We start from the raw sequence: 19,845 nt of genomic DNA on the forward strand, positions 1-19,845 counted from the left end.
ACTTTACTTTGCCCTTCCAACCGTGAAAATAATGGAAGGAAGGCCCTACATGGGTGGGACGACGTTGCTGAGAGAGCGCACTGTATGTCACAAATAGTCCATGGTTGGCATTACTCAGCTCTTTTTTGTTCTAGGGTTGGTACTTCTAATGCTTGCAAGAGTATTGAAGAGGAATCTTGCTAAAGAACACACACGCTATCATGTTGTAATACATTTTCTTTGATCTTGTTTGAAATGCCGCTCATTCTTGCAGGATTACTTTGATATAGTAAAGAACCCCATGGACCTCTCTACCATCAAGAGGAAGCTAGACACAGGACAGTACCAGGAGCCGTGGCAATATGTGGATGATATCTGGCTCATGTTCAACAACGCCTGGCTCTATAACCGCAAGACATCCCGCGTGTATAAGTACTGCTCCAGACTGGCAGAGGTGTTTGAACAAGAAATTGATCCTGTTATGCAGAGCCTTGGTTATTGCTGTGGGAGAAAGGTAAGGAAGGGCAACTTCCTTAAACCTTTTTCCCATCTCCATGTGTAATATATAATATGAAAGAGCATAGGAGCAGCAGTCAGTGGGAGCTGTTGGTGCTCAGAACTTCTGCAAATCAAGCCACTTATTTAAATATTTAAGGGCAAAAAAAAAAGTCAGTGAATCTGAGACCTGTCAGCCGGCTCAGGCTATGGAGCTAAAAATAGCAGTGTCAATGTTCCCGCTCGGGCTCGGAGACCCATTCCCTTTTGCCAGGTTTCAGAGCCTGTGCTCCAGTCCAACCAGGAATGTCTGCGCTGCTGTTTTTAGCCCTGTACCATGAGCCCAGGTCAGTTGAACCAGGCTCTAACACTTGCTAATGGGATTCTTTGCAGTGTTAGATGTGACCTTAGACTCTAATTTTAGGTGTCCATTTTAAAATCTTGGTCATAAAATATCTAATACTACACAAACGGCTTAAAACCAACATTTTTTTATTTTATACACTAGAAGCAAGCTTGTGAGGATATGTATTAAGGCTAAACATAGTTTGGAATAGGTACATCAGCTTTTCTGAGTGTTATAACAAAGTGATCTCTCTGTGGTATTATATAATTGACTCACCCAATCATGGAATAGGGAAGTGGATTCCCTGCTGGGGAAAAGTGTACAAAGAAATGGCTAACTTGTAAATGACAGCTGAACAGAATATTTTTATAGTGTTAACATTCAGTATAGACTCTCATACGGTACTGTTCAGATCTGTGCACAGAATGGTGCAGTTTTAGTAATCCAGAACTTCGCTGTATGGGTCATACCCACTTCTCAGGGAGAGCCAGTGGAAACATGCATGAATACTAAGAAAATTTCTCTTTCTGCAGTTAGAGTTCTCGCCACAGACTTTGTGTTGCTATGGCAAACAGCTGTGCACAATCCCTCGAGATGCCACTTATTACAGTTACCAGAACAGGTAAGTAAAACTGGTTACAGCATGCATCACCAATCAATCTATGGGCAGAGGCATGCCTGTATATGTATGCATCCTTCATACATGTGTATACCTTCATGTCACATTCTAAATTTCTGGAAATATCTTGAACAGCTTACATTGTGTACTAGCAAGCTGCCATTCTGCAAAAAAGCTTGTTGCACCCTTTGCTCTTATTCCTTTGTCTTCCAAAAAAAAAAAAACACTTGTGGTATTCAGTAGATTTTTATCCTGTAGTTAGATTTTGTTTTCATCAGTATATTATGCTATCATAAATTATATCGCCCTTCCTCCTTGCCAAACAGTACACAACAATCCTTCAGCAGATAAGTTAGTAACTTTTTTTGTGCAGTGAACTTCTGATCATATTCAGCAAGTAACTGGTTCTCTGTGCTATTGTTATGAAGAATTTTGCAGTGAATAACATAGCTGTCTTTGACACATACTTCATTAATTATTCAAACCTTGCTGAGGGAATTAGTGCTTTTATCATCACAAGCCCCCTTGAGTGAATTGTTGCGTTTCTGTGGCTGTCAGCAACAATATAAAATACTGTCACTTCCAAAACTCTCTTCCTGGCTAGTATGTTTGACCTGCAGTTTATTAAAGGATTAAAACCTCTTTGACTTCCCAGGGAAGGTTTCTTGCTAGATATTTCTTATTATCCTGAAAGAACACTATGCTTAACATTCAGGCATGGCAGCCCTTGGTTTGTTACTAAACGCTTCAGTCTAAACAGAGGGATGGAGATATCTTCCAGTTATGCCACCTTTTATTCAGTGTGGTTCTTGCTTTCTGTTCTCTGGTCTGGCACCTTCCAAAGAAATAAGTTTTTCATCCTGAAGCCAGCCAGGTCTTTCAGGAGAGGAAGTATATTCAGCCTGTAGGGGTGGAAAGAATTATTGAGAATCTGCAGAACAGTAGTTGCATCCAGCCCTCTTTGACTGCAGGGAGAGGGTTGCTGCAATGCATCAAGGGAGGTTTTTAGGGGTAGGAATGGAGGAGTGGAGAAAAGAGGTCATAGTGTCTCATAAAAAGAAATCTGAATCTGAAGGTTCAGAAGTTTTATATGCAAGAACATTTCATGCCATGAGTCAATAGTTTCTCTTCATGTGCCGTCCTTTGGTGAGCACTAAATGGACTGGAAGAATCTTCTTCCTAAACCCACACTTGCTTTCATAACTTGAGTGTCATTCACTTCTGATCTTTAAATAAATGTGTGTATGTAATATATAAACTGTGTATATATAATATATGTTTAAGTAAAATCATGATTCAGCTTCCATCTGTAATGGAGGGAGCTCAGAGAGGATAAAGTGACCTCTTTAGCTTTACAGATCCCATAGCGTTGGTTTGTGTTGCTTTATGATAAACTGTCACAGCTTGTTTTATTTTTCTTTGTTCCTTTTGTTTTTAGATGTTTTGTACACTCCAGTTAACATGATTAGTAATGGAGAGACTGTAGTTTCAATAGACTTTTGAGGGGTGGGGAACAGATCTTGAATAAAACACTCTAGTTTCATTCAAATACAAACAAACACCACAGAACGGCTTCATTTTGTTGATATCTAAACTATTTTGTGTCTCAAAATTGGGGTATGGCAATACTGTGTGAATCTAGAGCAGTATGAATGCAATTAATACATTTCAAATACCTGTGTTACATATAATTTGACAGACCTAAAACAAATGGATGGTGGTGCTGAGGACTGATTACTGTCCCTTTAAATTGATGGAAGTGAAACTCTTGTAGCTTATTGCAAGCCATGGGGTCCACTTCAGTGAGGAGAGAATCCTGTGGCCCTTCAGTCTGAGTGTTTTTTTTAAGGTGGAAGATTCCCCCTTCTGGTCATCTCCTAGCAGATGCTCTTGCAGACAGAATTGCTATCCTGATACAGATGCCAGAGTAGCAATCCATCCTTCCTTCTACCCTCTTCCCTTTCCTCATTTTGATTCTTTGCTTTATATGGCATTGCTTTTTAAAATGAAGAGGGTGCGGGTATGCTAAAATGGAATACTCTTTTGTTTTATTTGCTATAATCAGTTGCTGCTTGTGATTCCATTTGAGATTTAATGCTAATCTGTGCTTTGCCTTGGCTTTCTGCTTTGTGTTGTCTTGTCCTGCTTTTGTGTTTTTTGTTTTTGTCCTACAACCCCCATTTCTTTGTTTGTTCGTGTGTGTGTTATTTTTTTATTTCTCCTTCATGCTTGTCGTTGTCTGCACTTGGCTTTGATTGCAAAAAAACCAAACCAAAAAACCAAACCAACCAAACACAAACTGTGGGGCCCATAAATCTACATCATTGAATATCCCTGTCGCCGTTGATGACCTGCTCTCTGCTCCCGTCCCCTCCTTGGCCTGCTGTGATTGGTGGCTCCGTTGCTTGGCTTGGGCTGTGTTGTGTGGACGGAACAGTTCACCCAAATATGGCCTTCTTGCTGACAGGTATCATTTCTGTGAGAAGTGCTTCAATGAAATCCAGGGGGAGAGCGTTTCTCTGGGGGATGACCCATCACAACCGCAAACGTGAGTAGCCATATATCTGCTTGGGATAGTTATTTATATATTTTTGTGATAGTTCTGATCTATAGCATGGTCTAAAATGCACTCTCAAAGGTTAGGAAGTACCTAGGCAATGAAGGGGTTTGCTTTAATCTTACTTCAAGAGTTGGACCAAATATAGAGCGAGGGAAGAAGCTTGAAAATCTGGATTTTATCATAAGTGTGGGTGAGGACACCTGTCTTTCAAATCCTGGACAATACTATGGTAAGGGGAAAGGAGTAATCACCTCTTTCAAAACTTATACTATTAGGGAAGGAAAGGAATATCACTTTAAAAAGAGGACAGGAAATATCTTCACATGAAAATTGACAGTTTTTAGAGGGTAGGGTGCATAGCAAACATCCTTCTAGATCTCAGCCCTTCTGCTTTTGGGAGGGTTTTTCTGTTCACTCTTCTGCCTTGTTCTCTGCCTAAAACTACAAGCAAGAATAACTCAGTTTTACCATTCAGATATTTAAGACCCTTTTTATTAGAGCAGCATCTTATAATCATGTAAGACAGAGGTGGGCATACTATGTCCTGGGGCCACATCCGGCCCTCCAGACATTTTAATCCAGCCCTTGAGCTCCCGTCGGGAAGCAGGGTCTGGGACTTGCCCCGCTCCGGTGCTCCAGCTGAGGAGTGGGGTCGGGGTCTTGCCCCACTCTGCACGGCTACCAGAAGCAGCAGCACGTCCCCCCTCCGGCTCCTACATGTAGGGGCAGCCAGAGGGCACCGCATGCTGCCCCCACCCCAAGCGCCGCCCCCGCAGCTCCCATTGGCCAGGAACCGCAGCCAATGGGAGCTGCAGGGGCAGCGCCTGCAGACAGGGCAGTGTGCAGAGCTGTCTGGCCGCACCTCCGTGTAGGAGCCAGAGAGGGGACATGCCGCTGTTTCTGGGAGCTGCTTGAGGTAAGCGCTGCCCGGAGCTGCCCCCTTGATCCTCTCCCATGTCCCAACCCCCTGCCCCAGCCCTGATCTCCCTCCCACTCTCCAAACCTCTCTGTCCCAGCCCAGAACACCACCTGCACCCCCAACCCCTCATCCACAGCCCCACCCCAGAGCTCACACCCCCAGCCAGAGCCCTCATCCCCTCCTGCACCCCAATCCCCATTTTTGTAAGAATTCATCGCCCGCCATACAATTTCCATACCCAGATGTGGTCCTCAGGCCAAAAAATTTTCCCACCCCGATGTAAGAGATGCTGCACAGTTGCTGATGGGCAGACGTTTTGGAGAGCTTGACATGGATTTAATTGGCTTTTGTATAGTAATAGTAGTGAAAGTGATGCTCTGACAACTGCTAAGACATTGTTTGCTTCCTCATGGCTTGCAACAGAGAATTCCAGTGAGGAAGGAAACCAATAGGATGAGCAGATGAGTGCAGAGTTGTTAGTTTGCAGATCAGGGCGAGTATTGGACTCTCCAGGGAAACTCCTTGGGGCAAGGTGTCAAGTAGATTCTATAGGGGGAAAGAGAGAGGGAACTCCGAAAATTCTGAATCTGGGTGATTGGAAACTGGCATATAGGAAGGAAGGTACAAGATGATGCCTTCGACTGGAAGCAAAAGTTGTCAAAAGCAGGAAAAGGCCAAATCTTGGTCACAGTAAGGGATATGCTACTATTTAGAGTAGCTGCAGAGTGATCATTTACACCTAGGGTCGCTGTGGGAGCACTTGTCAATTTTCTGTGGGGCAGAGAGAGGAACTGGGTGTTGTGGCCTTGGTGTGCTAGTCAGCATTTCCAGTAGTGTCCCTAGAATTCCAATAGTGTCCCTAGGAGTAATGGTCTCAAGTTGCAGTGGGGGAGGTTTAGGTTGGACATTAGGAAAAACTTTTTCACTAGGAGGGTGGTGAAGCACTGGAATGCGTTACCTAGGGAGGTGGTGGAATCTCCTTCCTTTGACGTTTTTAAGGTCAGGCTTGACAAAGCCCTGGCTGGGATGATTTAGTTGGGGATTGGTCCTGCTTTGAGCAGGGGGTTGAACTAGATGACCTTCTGAGGTCCCTTCCAACCCTGATATTCTATGATTCTGTGAATCAAGGGTAACAGTTTACTCACGTTAAACAAGTTTTATAATAATCTGAGATCTGTAAGACTTCTAGAACATATGAACTGCCACTTGCCAATCAGCAATGTATAAACCACCTTGCACATAAATTAGGCAAGTGAATAGCACAATTTGCAACAGTGTCAAGTAGAATGAAGAAAGGTGGCCCTCTGTGGTGAGTGCGGCTTAATTTCTGTACACCAAATTTGGTAATATAATTGCAAATACAAATAGTTGAACTGTATTCATTATTAAATTTAACTAGTAAATGGTGTTGAAATGTCTATTGACAGTAGTAAAATGAAGAAAATAATTTATAATTTGTGGTGTACTCCCCCATCCTATAAATAAGTGGCTACTACATAATGAATTTGAAAGTCGTCTCCTTCAAATGAGTCAGTAGTTAAATTTTTTGGTATGCCACCACTCCTTGTTTCATATTAATTTTGGTGCAGCCTGTAAACTCATTGGACTCAAGGTAATGGGACCTCTCTCCCTATCGTCTCCCCCGACAGCATGTTTTTAGAAGAAAAGGGTTGGGAGAGAATATTAATAAAACCAGAACTTTTTGATGTGTGAGATGAGGAATAGCATGCAACTTCTGAGATGATAGGGAGGGTTGGCCCTTTTATATAAATCTCATATTTTTGGGGAAGGATGACTGCATCTTGCAAAACCCAGGCTGAACCCTGAAATAGAGGGAGTAGGAAGGGGAAGCAATCCCATGCAACTTGGACTGATTCCCTGTTCCTGTGATAACTTCAGTGCATGCTTCTCTCCACACGCTCAACCCCTCCAAATCGCACAGCTCTACTTACTGAAGTTCAGTGTGGTTTTAGGTATTGATAGTTCAAAGCTACTTAGTTCTTTGGACCAATGTTACTATGCCATAAGCCACGTCCCAGATATTCATGGCTGGGACCCCATCACCAAAAGACTCATAAAGGTTGGAGGGATTTTTCTGTTAAATAGATGGGTAAAAAGATATAGTCAAGATTAAGTGAAAAGCGATACAGTTGGGTACCAGTGCCAGGCTGCCGGGGGAAGCAGATGTTTCTTTTTGAAGTGTTACTCCAGGAGAAGGCTATTATAACTGGTCTCATTGTGGAAGGGGTCTGAATAACCCAGGTTGTTTTTGAGAATAGAGTATTCCCTACACAATAATAGCTTATACCAGTTTTTCCATAGATCCTTGTAGGATCCTCATAGAGGAAAGATATATTTCATAAACTAACCCAAAACTAAATTTTAAAAGGCTTTCAAAAAATGAAATGTAAAACTGAGCCCCAAACTGAGATAGCTATATGCCATTCCAGGGTGTGCATTTAGATTACTGGTGCACTTCTCAGATTCAAATCTACCTGAGGCATGCACTAGTAGTCACTCTCCAATAGAAGAGCATCCTTGCCGCAGGGAGGAGTAAACACATACTTTGTGCTCAGCCTCTCATTATGAACTCTTTCTTACTCCTTTCCTCACAGCATCATAAACACTTAAGAAATCCAGTTACAGTGAATGTGCCTGGGTACGCTCAAGATGTGGGAAATTAGTGTACTATGAATGCTTATCTTATGTCACAACTAAGTTATCTATCTCTTTCTCCTTAGTACGATAAACAAAGAACAGTTTTCTAAGAGGAAAAATGATACACTAGATCCTGAACTGTAAGTAACACTCTGGCAACTCAACTTATTTATTTTTAAATCTATATATCCCCATTCTCCTTGTTCACCCCCTGTGGAAAAACCCATCACTTCATAGTTTTCTTAGCTTAATGCTGCTCCATTAGTTGGCCAGCAGGGGCTGGTGGGCAAGCACCAAGTTTTGCATTCTGTCCTGAGACTCCAGATCATCACAGGTCTACCTAAGAAAATGAAATCCTGAGGTTATGGACTGCTGGACTTGCAGAGTCCATTTCACTCTTCTTGAATTCTGATGTTTGATAGAAAACTGCATGCAGATAGCTGTGCTACTTGAAGCTCTTTCTTTTGGTGTAATTCAGGGGTGGCCAAACTTACTGACCCTCTGAGCTGCATACAACAGTCTTCAGAAGTTCAAGAGCCATGGCACACCTGATGGGGCTTGGGGCTTCAGCTCTGTGAGAGGCACCTCATGGGGCTCGGGGCTTCAACCCTGCTCCTGCTGAAGCCCTCTGCCCCAGCAGGTGCACCCTGTGGAGCTAAAGCCCCGAGACCCACCTCCTCACAGGGCAGAAGTCCCCACCCCAACACCCCGCTGCAAGGCAGAGGGCCAAACCCCTCCTTCCCTCCCCTCTTACCCCCTGGTAGGTGGAGAATGGGTAGGGGCTCAGCGAGCCACACTTCAATGGTAAAAGAGCTGAATGTGGCTCATGAGCCACAGTTTGGCCACCCCGGTACAGTGCATGGAGAGGTCAAAATTAATATCAGATCATTCTGCAGCAGCATTTTTCTGCTCTTGGTTTCTATAACCTTCCTACTTTGCAGGGAGCTATACCAGAAGGACAGGGTTATACAGAGTTGGCTGCTATTCTAGCCTTCTTGCTGGAGAAACAGAGTAGTGGACATTCAGGTGCTGGAGCCAGTGGTGACCAGATAGCAATCTGTTTCCCCTACATCTCACCAGTGCTTTTTTTTAATCACCTTTTAGCCCCTTAATCCAGATCCTAATTCAGCTACCCACATTGCAGCTGCTAAATTGTCTCTTAATTTCTAATGACTAGGTCAGAGGGGCACATGCCTACCCTGAGATCAGTCAGTGTTGCTTTTCAATTTGGCAAAGGTCATGGAAGGAAAGACTGGAAATGTGGCTCATAACCCTATCCCTTCCATCATTGTAGTAGTTCCTCTGCAGTCCAAAGAGTAAAATTCAGAGGCTGCTTCTGATCTCAGGCATCTAGCACAAATTACACCGGTCCACCCTTAAATCTCTGAACTCTCAAGGAACAGGGTCCCTGTCTCCCTTTGATTCTTTGTGTTAGGGAAGGCATGAGGTACGAGTTTTAGTAAACATTTATCTTTGAAATATTGCTAACTTAAGTAACCCTGTAATTAGTGTCATTGATTTAATGTGCTCTCCCTACTTATTTTCTGACATCCAGGTTTGTTGAATGTATAGAGTGTGGGAGAAAAATGCACCAGATCTGTGTGCTTCATAATGAAATAATCTGGCCATCTGGGTGAGTTTCTTGCTGTTTTTCCTTCCATGCTTGAATAGATGACATTTGGTTGCTATACAGGTGTTGATGTGTATATACCTATATTTTGATATATTACTTATATATATAAAATATGAAATCCTGTGTCTAAAAAAACTTGATCCAATGGGAGACATTCCATTAGCTGTTAACATTTTAAACAATATCCATGCCAATGTCAAGTAAACGTAAATAATGGATGGTGTCTTGATTTAAAATGTTCTGCATTTCTTACCATTGCTGATCACTAGGATACCTTTATGTAAAAGAAGAACTTCTAGATATTAGTTCAGTAAGTCATGATTGTCCTTAACCAGGAATGCTGATGTCATAATTACTAAATTGCCATTGCTTTATGTTGGTCTGTTTTCCTTACTCTTTGGGATATGTGTTTCTGTGTTATATAAACTTCAGTTTAAACACTTTTGCATCGCTGAAGAATAGAACTGGCAGACTGTATCTTCTTGACCCCAGCTAGTGAGCGGTTTACATCCTGAAAAGGTCTAAACCTCCAATTTTTATCTTAGCTGGACTTGCTGTAGATCTTTCTTAATCAGGAAACTCAAAAATACAAAAGACTTTAGTAAACTTAAATTCTATTAGTATTTCCTAGTTATAGTGATTAAGATAACAAATGATCAATTATAATTCTGGTGTAAGTAAATTTCTGTAAAAAACTCAAATAGTTTGTTCTGATTGCACAATTTGGGGATTTGCCATTTTGCTACTCCTATTCCTCTTTTTATAAGGGTGGTTGGCCCTGAACTGCTTGGGGAAGAATCCTACAGTTGTCTGGAATCTTTGTGTACTAGAATCCTAGAATTTTCTATATCATATCAGACCATTAGTTCCTCTAAGCAGGATCCTGTCTCCATCAGTGGTAATACCTGAGGTTTCAGAGGAATAAGCCCATATTGTAAAGGTCAACTGTGTTCATGCTCTGGTCATTCAGCTTTCTCCTATTCTGTCTTGAAAAGCTCCAAATGTTAAGATGACAGTAACTTTCCACTGGTAGAGTTACTGCCATTCTCTTCCTTCTGTCCTCAGTTTTATCCAAAATTTTCAGTGTGGCTGTTCCCTAGTCTTCAACATCTGGTAGAATGTTTTCTTTCTGATGTTTCAAACCCATGTCATGAATCTTACTATGAGTACCTTTAAAAAAAAAAAAAAAAAAGAGGACGACTTGTGGCACCTTAGAGACTAACAAATTTATTTGAGCATAAGCTTTCGTGAGCTACAGCTCACTTCATTGGATGCATTCAGTGGAAAATACCTTAGCAGCATTAGGTATGGGGTTATTCATTCCTTTTTCTCGTTTCCACTTCAGCTTTGTGTGTGATGGCTGCTTAAAGAAAACAGGACGAACCAGAAAAGAGAACAAATTCTCTGCTAAAAGTAAGTCCTCCTGATACTTGTTCAGAGAACATTTCAGGTGTATTAGCTAAGTGCTTAACAATGTATTGGGAGAGAGGGGAAACTTTCCTGTCCCTCTTGTATTATTTTAAGAATTTTAAGCTTTTACTTAAATTCTGGGGTTCCATGTGTTTTGGGATAGAGATGGGAAGATAATTTCAGCCAGATCACTTCCCTAGTATTTATTCAAAATGCACACATCCAACTTATTAATCAGTACCATGTTTACAATGGCTGCTGCTGGGCCCATGCTCAAAAGAGGGCCTGGCCCACTCCACTTGCGCTGTGCACGGAGCAGCTGGCTCCTCTCTATCCCCGGCTCACGACCACCCCACCACTCGCTCCTCTTGACCTGCCAGCCAGGGCTTCTGTCTGCCCCTGGCCCCGCCTGCTGGCCCCTCCCCACCCCCTGGCCCCTCCTCCCAGCCCATTGCTTGCTCCTTTTGGCCGGCTGAGGGCTCCTCTCTGCCCCCGTCACTGACCAGCAGCTGCCAGTGGAGACTGGGGCAGAGGGGAGGCAGCTGCCACTCCAGGCTGGTGACCGTCTACTTTGGGCTCCCTGGGGCAGGGCCTTCCTCTCCCTGCTGCTTTGTGGAAGCATCTGGCTGGGGAAATTGGAGGCTGCCCTTCTCCCACACCGCTCCATTGCCCATGCAAGGAAATGTCTCCTCCACTGTGAGCACCATCAACACCAGGCGGGTAGGGTTGAGTGGGGCCACTCTTTGCTCCCAAGTTTCAGCTGTCCTGACCCCTAGCACTGTGCTGGCAGGGATGGGGATCCCTGCTCTGTGCTGGCAGGGGCAGGGTGTGGGTCTGTGATGGGGGGGGATGCTGAGATGTGAGGGGGTAGGAGGCTCTGGGCAGTGGGGGAGGTTTGTGTGTTCTGGGGGGGGTGCTGTGTAGTTGTGGTGGGGCTGTGGGGAAGGGTACTGGGCAGTGGTGGGGGGGAGATCTGTGTGTTGGGATGCTGGGCAGTGAGGGGTCTGTGTGTGGTGCTGGGGAATTGTAATGGGGCTGACTGCGGGGGGGGGGGGAGGGGAGGTGCTCGGTGGGGTGGTTGTGTGGTACAGCATGGACCCGCACGGGGAAGGGGCACCTTGGCAGCACAGGGATCGGCGGGCCAGTGTGCATCTGGAAACTGCCAGTTAGTAAACACTGCCTTCACACTGGGCAGAGTGGGGTCGCCCACGCCATGCCTTGCCCCCAGCCGGCCTCTTGCTCCAAAGCCCCCATAGGGGCCCACAAATATGTTTTGTGCCAGGTCAACAAAAGATTAATCCGGCCCTGTTACTAATGTAATGGTTATGGGGACTGTTAATGTGGGATACAGAGCCTTTTACCTCAGTCACTAATATTACTAGTGTTGGGGAGTGGCTCCTCTATGATTGCTGTCTTGCTTAAATGTGAAGACAATACATTCAAGTCATCCCCGAAGTACTGTTCCCTCTAAGCTGTGCGCGTGTGCACACGCACACAGATCCAAATCCCGCGCACATGGTGAAACATCGCATGCACAAAAAATGAAATACTCACTTGGGCGCATTTGCCTTATGGCGCACAAATTTGAACTCTGCTTCAAATATTTGCATAGAAGAAATTTTTTGCACCATGGCTTGTCAAAAATTAGAGGGAACATTGTCCCACAGCTGGCACCTCTAGAAGTCTTGGCAGAGCAGACTATTTGGCTTTGACCACAGAAACAAAACCACTGTTTACTAGAGGTGGCTTCTCCTTGGGCAGGATTGATATCAGGATGAAGGCAAAGTGTGGGAAGCTTGTACTGTCATTGTCTGTTCTTTAGACGGAGATGATTTTGAAAGCTTTTCAATCTGACTCCTTTCACTCAGCTTTAAATTGCATTTTTAAAAGTTGAGTAAATAGTTGCATTTAATTTTGCTCATATTCATAAAAACAGCCCAAACAAAACTTGACTGACACTGGGGTGTTAGCAATTGCACAGTATAAAAGTTCTATCTTTGTAGTGAGCTTTTCTGACAAAGGGCAAGGAGGAGATTTAGAGAACTGAATTGTCTTGAAATGTTGAAAAAATAGTTGGGTTTGCATCTTAGCCATCCCAGAGCTTTTTTCTTCAACTGCATTCTCATAAAATGGAAACCAACCCACTTTGAGACTAGTGCTTCAAGTTAGACCATCTGTATGCTTTTTCCATAATCCACGTGTCCTGGATTTACTGAGAACACTGTGAGGAATGGGAGGGCTGCTTCCAATTTTGTTTAATTAGCTGGGGTTTCCAGTTACTTACTTACAAATTTTACTCTCAATGCTGTTGTGCAGTGGGGATTTTCAAGGATGTGCCAAATGTGAAAATGGGAGGCTGTGGACAAGAAACTGTTAATATTTGCAGGAGTATCTACAGGCTCAAAAAGAGATTGAGGCCTCTTTGTGTTCTTACGTGGACTATCAGTTTCAGATACTCCTTCAGATGCCTTGTATACTTGCTCTTCCTTTGTTTAGGTTTTGTTTGAAAGGAGAGATGACTGTAATCCTTGTGGATATAAATGGAATCGTTCTATTTAGAAGGGGTTTTTATTTGTCCAAAAAGTGCGAATTTCTCTTCAAGAGAATGAGGGTATGGACAGTATCGGCTAGAACCTGACAGGGATAGGCAGCCTGAAACTTCCACAGGCAGCACCTCCGATTTACTCTGGTCCTTGGCCCATTCTGCCAGTGCCCTCACTCAAATCTAATACATGAATAGAGAAATAGAATTTGAAATTCCAGTTATGCATATGTTAAGAGTTTTATTGTTTGTGCAGGGTTGCCATCTACAAGGCTGGGTACCTTCTTGGAGAACAGAGTGAACGAATTTCTGAGAAGACAGAATCACCCTGAGTCAGGAGAGGTCACAGTCAGGGTGGTTCATGCCTCTGACAAAACTGTAGAAGTAAAACCTGGAATGAAAGCAAGGTACATCCCTTCAAGTCCTAATGTTGCCTGCTCCCAGCATCATCCCAAAAGATAGGTGTTTGAGTTTTCTACATTTGCTGCTATTTGGCAACTGCAAAGTGTGTCTAGTATTCAGAACACCACCAACACAGCTTTCTTGATTGGCTGTCAGTGATGTCACACCCACTTATATTAAATTGCATGAAGTATATTAAAGTTCTGGAGATTAAAACTAAACAATTTTAAAACAAAGCTGTGTTCCATTGTATTGTAGCTTTGATTATTTGTATTTGTTGCTTTCTAGTTTTGTCCTTTATGTAAACACTAAAATCCCTCCACTCCAGAAAGATTGAGATGAAAAGTGAACAAACTTTCAGGATAACTTGGGACACTTTTCCTTCTCTGGGATATAGTTGTTAGTGTTTGCTTTCCCATTGCCTGTGACAAATGGCTCTGACCATGCGTTGCAAATCCTGTCTTAATTACTATCTTTATGTATCACCATGTGGTGTTCTCTGTCCTGATGGAATGAAAGTATTTATTACTCTCCTCTTTATCTTATGATATCTGCAGGTTTGTAGACAGTGGAGAGATGGCAGAGTCCTTCCCTTATCGAACAAAAGCCCTGTTTGCTTTTGAGGAGATAGATGGTGTAGACTTGTGCTTCTTCGGTATGCATGTACAGGAGTATGGCTCAGATTGCCCCCCGCCCAATCAGAGGTGAGGAACTGCAGTGCCAGTCAAGGGAGGTTAAATTTTACTTTGCTCTGAAATCTCAGTGGGATAAACCTTCTGAAGTCCCAGATTTAAAACTTTAATGCAGCATAATTAAATTTTGTTATTCATAATAGTATATCCCAACACAAAACAGTTACAGCAATATGGTTATAGTAAGAAGGAGTTGAAGATAGGTAGGTGACAGAATGGGCATTTGGTTATGGTATTCCAGCAGCAGGATTTTGGAGTCTAGTTTGTAAAGAAACAAGGAATCAGTGAGGAAGAGGGAGCAGACTGTTCTAGAGAGAGGGGGAGGTCAAATTTGGAAACCAGAGGTGATGTAAAGGAATGTGAGTTCCTGGAGGTAGATGGGACCCGTAGCCTTTGAAGACAGTGGCTTGTGCATTAGGTACTTCAAGGACCGAAAATACCATGGATTAATGTATATAAATGCTGTGAAATACTTCTGGCCTTCTGTTCTGTAATGTCATGTATTTTTTTTTTCCCCATCTTTGCCTAGGCGAGTATACATATCTTACCTTGACAGTGTTCATTTCTTCCGCCCTAAATGCTTGAGGACTGCTGTCTATCATGAAATATTAATTGGATACCTAGAATATGTCAAGAAATTAGGGTAAGCTTTTAATCCTTCTTCCTATTTTACAGCATCCAGTAGTGTGCTAGCACCTCTCAGTGCAGACAAAATGATATGGATCCTACCCTGAAGAGCATGCCATCTAATTTCAACCTGTGACATAATGGAAGGGGCAACAAAACCATGGGTTTAGGAGGAGGAAGGGGATATGACACTGCAGTGAGATTGTGGTTTCTCTGCAGAGACTTGTGGAGCAGTTTTTTTAGAGGTGTAAAAGACCTTAGAAGCAGGCCCCATGTATTATGCTACGTTCCCACCAAGGAATTTCCTTATCCCAGTGTCTGTAAAACTGCTATATGAAGCTCAGTCCACACCTTCACTTCATGCTGCTTTCTGTGTTTATGGGTGATGTCAGGTGCTCGTTTTCGGGAGGGGAGGACTGCTGCTAGCTAAGTTTCCCAAGGCTTGTCTTCACTACCATGCTAAATCGGCACCAGTGCGATTTAGCACATCTGGTGAAGATGCACACATTAATGAGAGCATGCTCTCCTGTCAATGTAATTAATCCACCCCAACGAGAAGTGGAAGCTATGTCGGCGAAGAGCATCTCCCACCGACATAGCACAGTGTAGACACCACCTTAAATCTATGCAAGTTACGTCGCTGGGGAGTGGCTTTTTCATACCCTGGAGCGATGTAACTTACATTGACTTAAGTGGTTGTGAAGACAAGGCTCTAGAGTGGGATGGGGGATCTGCAGAGGCTGTTCTCAGTGAAGCGAGGAAGAGTACTTATAACTGGAATTCTGAGCATATTGTCTACTCTCCTTTCCCTGGTTTTGGGAATCTTTCAAATTACCAATAGAGGGAAAGGAACTGAGGGCAAATTTGGCTTTGTGGTCCTATAGCCTTTCACAGTTATTACTTTCTAGATGATTTCAGGTTTTATGGTACTGAAAGACATGCTCCTTAGGAGCTATAGAGGAAATATACTTGGGAGAACTCCCAGGTATAGAGGAATTTTCTTCCTTTAATTGGGCTTGAAGGCAGAGGGAAAGGAATCAATGCTGGGAAAGTAAAGTAGGTTTCAGAAGACAAGTTAGTTTTTGGATCTCATCTGCTGGTAGGCAGCTCATCTGTCTTGCTGGGGAAGGAAAATCCTGGCTCCTAGTGTTGAAATGTTCCGTTTCTTTGCTCTGAGAATTTACACTTCTCTCATCTAATTGTAATGCAGTTGGTAGATGACAGTTGCAAGCGTATGTCAGGCTTTAGTGATTTTACCTGTAGATGGGGGGGAAATGCTTTTTTGCTGCACAGAATAGGGCTGTGCATTAATTAGTAAAAATATGCATGCCTATATTGTATGCATGTGCCAATCAGAATACAACTCAGTGTTTTTATTAACAGTATCCATTGCTTATATATAGTGACAGCTCTAGAATTTAGATCAGGAAGAGGATTGCAGTAGTTGTCCATCTTGTAATACCAGCAGGCTTTGTGCTGGCTCCACCTTGTGGCTGAAAGGAATAGAAGACCCTAGTGATACACATCAGCATCCTGATGTATTGATGTTTTTTACAACGATAGATATACAACTGGACATATCTGGGCCTGCCCGCCTAGTGAAGGAGATGACTATATTTTCCATTGCCATCCTCCTGACCAGAAGATACCCAAGCCCAAGCGACTGCAAGAGTGGTATAAAAAGATGCTGGACAAATCTGTGTCGGAGCGCATTGTCCATGACTACAAGGTTGGTTAATTGTAAATTAGATTCAGTAGGATTTCATGAGCAGTCTGTTTTGGTTCTCTTCCCACTGCTTGCCCTACAATGTAGGATTATTCAAAGAAATTTGTAAGGCATTAACTTGTGTTTTAGAACTGGATTGAGTATTTAGCAGTCTGGGGTTAAAATAAGTAAATCCTATCTAAACCACGCATCTTTTGAAGCCATTTTAGTAAAAGAGGTATGCGGTAATGTCACACCTTCCTTTGCTCCCAAAGAAATAGAAAATCAAAGATACAGGCCATGAGAATACTAGAGAACAACAGCCAATATGGGACTGTCAGTATGAAGAACAGAGTTAATCTTTTGGGGATATTTTAGCGATTTTAAAAAAAAAGAAACCCAACATAAAGGGTTGGGCTGCTGATGGAGTTAGAAGGACCTAAAGTCTGTAGGTTTATGTTAACTTGAGATCAAGGGCTGTAGGAAGTGTTGGGATATTGCTGCTCTATCTAATAAATGTGGGGCTTGTAGTGACTGGCTAGCAGTCTACTGAGCTACTAATGGGGTTTTTTTCCTGTGGGGACTAAATGCCTGAATCATCGGCCCAAACTATCCATAATTGAAGCACCACTAAATGTGTCTTCAGTGCTTTTTTTGCTGTGTCTGAGAATAGGGTGCCCTGGTTCATTTGGATAGTTATGATAGCTATAACCGGGTTTGTATGTTTTTGTAGGATATTTTTAAGCAGGCAACAGAAGATCGTCTAACAAGTGCAAAAGAGCTGCCTTACTTTGAAGGGGACTTCTGGCCCAACGTGCTGGAGGAGAGCATTAAGGAACTAGAACAAGAGGAGGAAGAGCGGAAGAGAGAAGAGAACACTAGTAATGAGAGCACGGATGTAAGGAGACTCCTTTTACCTAACTCTTCATGATATTTCTCCATCTTTTCTTATATCTTCACTTAGTTTCCCTAGGTCCCTGGTGCAGAATTAAATGTTGTTAAGACTTAAAACTTCCATTTGGGGGTGGTAATAACTGTCTTTAGGCTTATCTAAAATGCATGTTTATTTTGAGACTCAGCTCTCCCGCTTTCCCAGATGGTGCCCATTTCCCCCTCCTGTTTCCCTACCTGTAAGTTGAATTCTTGCTATCATTCTACTTAATTGGGAGCCAGAAAATCATTGTGTGGGAGCCTTAGAAACTATTCTCAGCCAGTTTATCTTCAGATTCAGGTGGACACATTGTGTCACTGGACTTTAGCCTTGGTTTGTCTTAATTGCTATGAGAGTGCTGTGTAGTGCAGAATGAGCGTAACAGTGAGTCCATGACTGACGTTTTTCATAGATTGCAAGGCCAGACAGGATGACTCTGGTCATCTAGTCTGACTTCCTATATAACCCAGGCCATAGAACTTCCCTAAAATAATTCCCAGAGCAGATCTTTTAGAAAAATATCCAATCTTAATTTAAAAATTGTCAGTGATGGAGAATCCACCACAATCCTTGGTAAATTGTTCCAATGGTTAATTACACCTTGTTTCAAGTCTGAATTTGTCTGGCTTCAACTTCCAGTCATTGGATCATGTTACACCTTCCTCTACGAGAGTGAAGAGCCCATTATTAAATATTTGTTCCCTATGTAAATACTATAGGCTGTAATCAAGTCACCCCCTTAACCTTTTCTTTGTTAAGCTAAATAGATTGAGCTCCTTGAGTCTATCACTATATAAGGCATGTTTTCTAATCCTTTAATCATTCTCGTGGCTCTTCTCTGAACCCTCTCCAATTTATCAAGATTCTTCTTGAATTGTGGACACCAGAACTGGACACAGTATTCCAGCAGCAGTCGCACCCAGTGCCAAATACAGAGGTAAAATAACCTCTCTACTCTACTCAAGATTCCCCTGTTTATGCATCCCAGGCTTGCATTTGCTCTTTTGGCTGCAGTGTTGCACTGGGAGCTCATGTTCATTATCCACCATGACCCTCAAATCTTTTTCAGTCATTGCTTCACAGGATAGAGTCCCCAACCCTTTAAATATTACCTACATTCTTTGTTCCTAGATGTATACATTTAGCCATATTAAAATGCATATTGTTTGCTGGTGCCCAGTTTATCAAGTGATCCAGATTGCTCTGAATCATTGACCTGTTCCCAGTTTTTGTCATCTGCAAATTTTATCAGTGATGATTTCATGGTTTCGTCCAGGTCATTGATAAAAATGTTAAATAGCGTAGGGCCAATAACAGTCCCTGCAGGACCCCACCGAAAATGCACCTGCTAGATGATGATTCCCTGTTTAGTTATATTTGGAGACCTGTCATTTATCCAGTTTTTAATCCATTTAATGTGTGCCATGTTAATTTGTCGTAGTTTTTGAATCAAAATGTCATGTTACCAAGTCAAATGCCTTGCAGAAGTTTATTACGTCAACACTACTATCTTTATCAACCAGAGTTGTAATCCCATAAAAAATATACCAAGTTTGACAAGATCTGTTTTTCCATAAACCCATGTTGAATTGCATTTGTTACATTACCTTCTTTTAATTCTTTACTAATTATCAGCCACTCCATTATCTTGCCTGGGATTGATGTCAGCCTGACAGGCCTGTGATTACCCGGATCATCCTGTTTACCCTTCTTAAAAATTGGCACAGCATTAACTTTCTTCTAGAACTTCCCCAGTGCTCCAGGCCTTATTGAAGAACGTCATTAATAGTCTATTGAGCTCCTCAGCCAGCTCTTTTAAAACTCTTGGATGCAAGTTATCGGGACCTGCTGATTTTAAAATGTCTCACTTCAGTAGCTCCTGTTTAACATCCTCAAGAGGTACTAGTGGAATGGAAAGAATACTTCTGACATTTCTGCATTATTCTTAATGATTCTACCATTTCCATGTAGTAATGGACCAATATCATTGTCCGGATTCTTTGTCCCTAAAACATTTTTACAAGTCCTTATTGTCCTTATCTCTGCTGGCCATAGATTTCTCCTTGTGCCCCTTGGCTTCCCTTATCAATTTTCAACAATTCCTAACTTCTGATATATATTCATTTCTATCACCTTTCCCTTCCTTCCGTTTGTTATATATTTTTTACAGCTGCCTTCATTTCCTCTCTCAATCGGATCGGTTTTTTACACAGTACAGCCTTGTTCCTCGATTGTGGAATTGTGGCTTTCTATGCATCTAGTAAGGTGTTCTTAAATGATTCTGAACTGTCATTCACATTTTTCAGATTAAATTCTTCCTCCCAGCT

At 42.6% G+C, this 19,845-nt stretch overlaps 1 protein-coding gene across 6 annotated transcripts in view; it reads left to right on the top strand.

Moving 5' to 3' along the window:
* EP300 (E1A binding protein p300) overlaps window positions 1-19,845 on the top strand; it is a 130,863-nt gene that overhangs the window by 101,842 nt on the left and 9,176 nt on the right. For 3 of the 6 annotated variants that reach the window (XM_073327139.1, XM_073327145.1, XM_073327140.1), the window contains 12 exons: window positions 254-493; window positions 1,354-1,442; window positions 3,907-3,987; window positions 7,660-7,716; window positions 9,132-9,209; window positions 10,555-10,622; window positions 13,418-13,568; window positions 14,121-14,267; window positions 14,785-14,898; window positions 16,446-16,611; window positions 17,321-17,485; window positions 18,381-18,455. In XM_073327139.1, the coding sequence (XP_073183240.1) occupies window positions 254-493; window positions 1,354-1,442; window positions 3,907-3,987; window positions 7,660-7,716; window positions 9,132-9,209; window positions 10,555-10,622; window positions 13,418-13,568; window positions 14,121-14,267; window positions 14,785-14,898; window positions 16,446-16,611; window positions 17,321-17,485; window positions 18,381-18,455 (1,431 nt within the window). The remainder of the gene's footprint in view (window positions 1-253; window positions 494-1,353; window positions 1,443-3,906; window positions 3,988-7,659; window positions 7,717-9,131; window positions 9,210-10,554; window positions 10,623-13,417; window positions 13,569-14,120; window positions 14,268-14,784; window positions 14,899-16,445; window positions 16,612-17,320; window positions 17,486-18,380; window positions 18,456-19,845) is intronic. The other 3 variants (XM_073327141.1, XM_073327148.1, XM_073327144.1) reach the window with 2 other exon arrangements.

This window comes from Lepidochelys kempii, chromosome 1 (assembly GCF_965140265.1).
Source record: "Lepidochelys kempii isolate rLepKem1 chromosome 1, rLepKem1.hap2, whole genome shotgun sequence".
In the NCBI taxonomy this organism is placed as follows: Eukaryota; Metazoa; Chordata; order Testudines; family Cheloniidae; genus Lepidochelys; species Lepidochelys kempii.